The following is a 3391-nucleotide window of genomic DNA, read 5'->3' as shown; positions in this document are numbered from 1 at the left end:
GTCCTGGGCATCACCTGGTCCTCCGGCGTGCGCTGTTGTCCAACCCACTGTGCCACGGCCATCCCTCCTTGCTCTATTGAGCAGAAAAATTTGCCCTTGTAGAAGGCATGACCGGTCTGCCAGTGTCTGGGTTGACCGCACACGTCACAGACCTGGCCAGGGATGCCCCAGCACCTGGACTGCGTGTCCCCCTGCTCCAGAAGGGCGCTGTCCTCGGAGCGTTGTTTTTTTCTCCTCCAAAGGGTCATTTTGCCTGTCCCTGTCTTTCTGCAGGTTCCAGTCGAGGTGGATGGGGCATTTGAGCCCCCCGAGGCCACAGGAACTGGAGAGGGAGAGCTGCTGGGAGACGGCAAACAGGATGGATCCATGTAGGAGCCGCAGGAGCTGGAGAGCGAGGAGCTGGAGGTCTTGTCCATCGTAGTGGGAGACAAGTTTTCAGAAGTTCCCCCTTTCTCTGTGTATATAAGCCCACAGGGTGGGGAAATCTCCTCTCTAGTCAGCCAATCACACATCATCCAGTGTAAATACATCAAGCCATCCCCACCCCTGCCATGCTTCTATCTTCTACTTCCCCCCCCCCCCACTGATCGATCAAACACACACAGTCTGCCTGACTCCTGTAACATCCTGAACAGCCCCCCCCCCTCCCCCCCCCCCCCCCTTAACACCTTGGGGCAGCTTTCCCAGGGTGATCAAAGACATCCTCAGACACTTGAACAGTTGAGCCCGTGTTTCAATCAATTTCAATACACTTCACAGAACAGAACAGAGTGAATGTCATGAACATATAATAAAAAGATTCAAAAATATATGTGTAATATAAATGTCCAGAACTACTGTGGGGACCAGGGGATGGAGGCTCTGGCATGTAGAGTCTGTGGGCTCTGTGGGTTGTCACCCGGCCGGGCTCCTCCTATACAGCTCACCGTGCGCTAAGTATATTAGAAGACAAAAAAGAAAATCTTATCAGACACACTGATCATAAACAACACAAACTAATAAGGTCAACAGATATACAACTGAGTGAAAATAACATATAACAGTACAATTAAACACACTAGACAGAGAAAAACATTAAATAGACCACTAAACTGACCTCTTTTCCTCCTCCAACTTCCTCTTTTTCTCTGCCTTCCAGTTGTCGACTGAGAGGCCGCCTGCAGCAGTGGAGCAGAAGTGCTCGCCCATGAAGAAGCTGTGCCCATATTGGAGTGTTCTTGGCTGCCGGCACTTGCGGCACTTCTGCACCACTGGCGTCTTCTTCGCCGCAGGTTGACTCTGGGTCATCCAGTCATCGGCGTGCTGTGCATATTGCCTCTCCAGCGCCTCGGCCTCCTGCTGCTTTCTCCGCCACGCGGTGGTACGTGGCACAGAGGGGGCGGCTGCGGTAGGAGCAGGGTCCGGCACAGGTGGAGCACCAGCAGTCGGGGCAGCTGAGGCGCTGGAGGAGGGCTCCTCAAACATGGCCAGCTCATACATCGCTGGTGCCAGGGGCCCTCTACTGCTGACCGCCAGACCAGAGGTGTCCCGCGAGAGGTGGAAGTCCAGAGGCTGGTCAGGCTTTACCGGCTGCTTTAGCAGAACCTTCGGGGGTGGGAGGGGCTCTCCGGCGGCCTCGGAGGTGCTGGGTTTCGGCACGGCCACGGTGAGGGTCTGCACCGCCTCGGTCTTGGTGAGCCTCGAGTTCCTGATGAAAAATTAAAACAAAAGAAACAATTACTACTTCCGAAAAATCCTGACAGACATCCATTCGGTCAGTCACAGCGTGACAAGTGAAATGAGGTCTTACCAAAGCCCAAGGGTGCGCCGGTTGACCTCCATCAGCTGTATGGAGGTGTTGTCCTGGAGGGCCTTGCAACTGCAGACATTGTGCCTGATCTGCGTGTAGTCCCTCTGGACGACACCAAAGCGGTTGACCTGGGCGCCCGCTATCTTCTGCCCCGCAGGATGGAGGCGACACAGCTCCCTGAAGACAGCCTCCATCAGGCGGCTGTCATCAGGAGACGCTGCCGCTCCTGAGCCACACCCTAAGACAACACTGCACACAGACGCAGCATGTTAAGAGTTAGACAGAGCAGAGTAAACAAACACAAAACACATTTGTGTTGAATGGATATCTTCCCCCCCCAAAAAAACAGGTTTAAAACCCACATTCACATGTTGGCAACGCTTACCGGTTCACACTGTCGACCCCTGGGGTGTGTGTGGTCCGCACTCTGGACTTAAAGCGTCCCTTGTCCAGCCTGTCCTGGTGACGCGCAGGGAGGGAGATGGGAGCCTTGTCCCTCTCTGACAGTTTCTGCCAGAGGGCGACAATCTCCCCCGCCTGACGCTGCGTCACAAAGGCATCGTGACGCAGCTCCACCAGGGCGCGGGCCAGCCTGCACACGTGCTGGTAGCCACCATGACCATCCGGTCCGATCGCGTCCTAAGAAATGTCATGAACACAAGTCAAGTTTATCAGAGGCAGTTTAAAGTGCCTCTGAGAAAAACAGAGACAATAAAATTCACAAACACATGATCACAGTGACTAAAGGCAATATAGTAACAGCTTACCTCATCATCCTCTTGGGATGGAGCTGGCTGTGAGCCGGAGGTGGACGCGGAGACGGAGGCAGCTGTGTGTGAGGTGGAGGGGGAGGCAGCGTGGGAGGCGGAGGCAGCTGTGTGTGAGGTGGAGGGGGAGGGGGAGGCAGCGTGGGAGGGGGAGGCAGCTGGCGAGGTGGTTGTCCCGCCCAACAGGACATGGTGTGGCACATCATGACAGCGGTCCAGGAAATTGAGGTCGTCCTCCTCGAAGCCCTCATCCTCCTCTTTCTCCAACACGCCCTCTTCCTCATCAGCCTCCTCGCTGCCCTCATCTTTCCCATCTTTCTCCTCGGTGCCCAGGTGCTGCGGCAGTGGGGGTTTGCCTGTCTGCTCGTACAGGTACTGCAACCCGATCAGCTCCCCTGGAAAACACGCACACAGAGACAGACAGACAGACCATTACATCAGTTTACCAGGTGACAGGCTGTGGGACCGCTTCAATAAAATGGACTCGCCCTGATAACTCACCAGTGTACTTCCTGGGCACAGCATAGGTTTCAACCAGCGTCTCACCCAGGAGTTCCTGGGTCAGCAGGTTGAAGTTGTGCTGGAGCCCGGCACTGTAGCAGCGCGCCGCCGTCCGGTTGCCACCCTCCACTGCTGCCCTGGCACGGTTCTCATTCCACCTGGCCAGGCCCTCCAGCAGGAAGACCTAGAAGTGGAGGGCACTGGTAGAAGTGCCTTGAACAAGAGTGGAGAGGAAATCAAACAATCAATCAAAGTCTATTTAGAGTGCAAATAAAAATCCAATAAAAACAACATAAATAGTGCATCTCAATAAGGTGGCATAGTGAATAGTAAA

General features: G+C 54.8%; 1 protein-coding gene across 1 annotated transcript; it reads right to left on the bottom strand.

Annotated features, from left to right (window-relative positions):
* Positions 1–1086: 1086 nt before the first annotated feature.
* On the bottom strand, positions 1087–2716 carry LOC310771120 (uncharacterized protein; the record flags this gene model as incomplete). Its single annotated transcript, XM_083663787.1, has 4 exons — positions 2557–2716; positions 2175–2428; positions 1790–2038; positions 1087–1687 (listed from the first exon to the last, which is right to left on the bottom strand). The coding sequence occupies exons 3-4, from the start codon at positions 1981–1983 to the stop codon at positions 1087–1089; spliced, it is 795 nt and encodes a 264-aa protein (XP_083519913.1). The 5' UTR covers positions 1984–2038; positions 2175–2428; positions 2557–2716.
* Between the last annotated feature and the right edge of the window lie 675 nt (positions 2717–3391).

The sequence above is a fragment of the Poromitra crassiceps genome (assembly GCF_964638095.1).
Source record: "Poromitra crassiceps genome assembly, contig: HAP1_SCAFFOLD_365, whole genome shotgun sequence".
Classification (NCBI taxonomy): Eukaryota; Metazoa; Chordata; class Actinopteri; order Beryciformes; family Melamphaidae; genus Poromitra; species Poromitra crassiceps.
The sequence above is the reverse complement of the archived record's forward strand: the minus strand, read 5'-3'. Positions and strand labels throughout refer to the sequence as shown.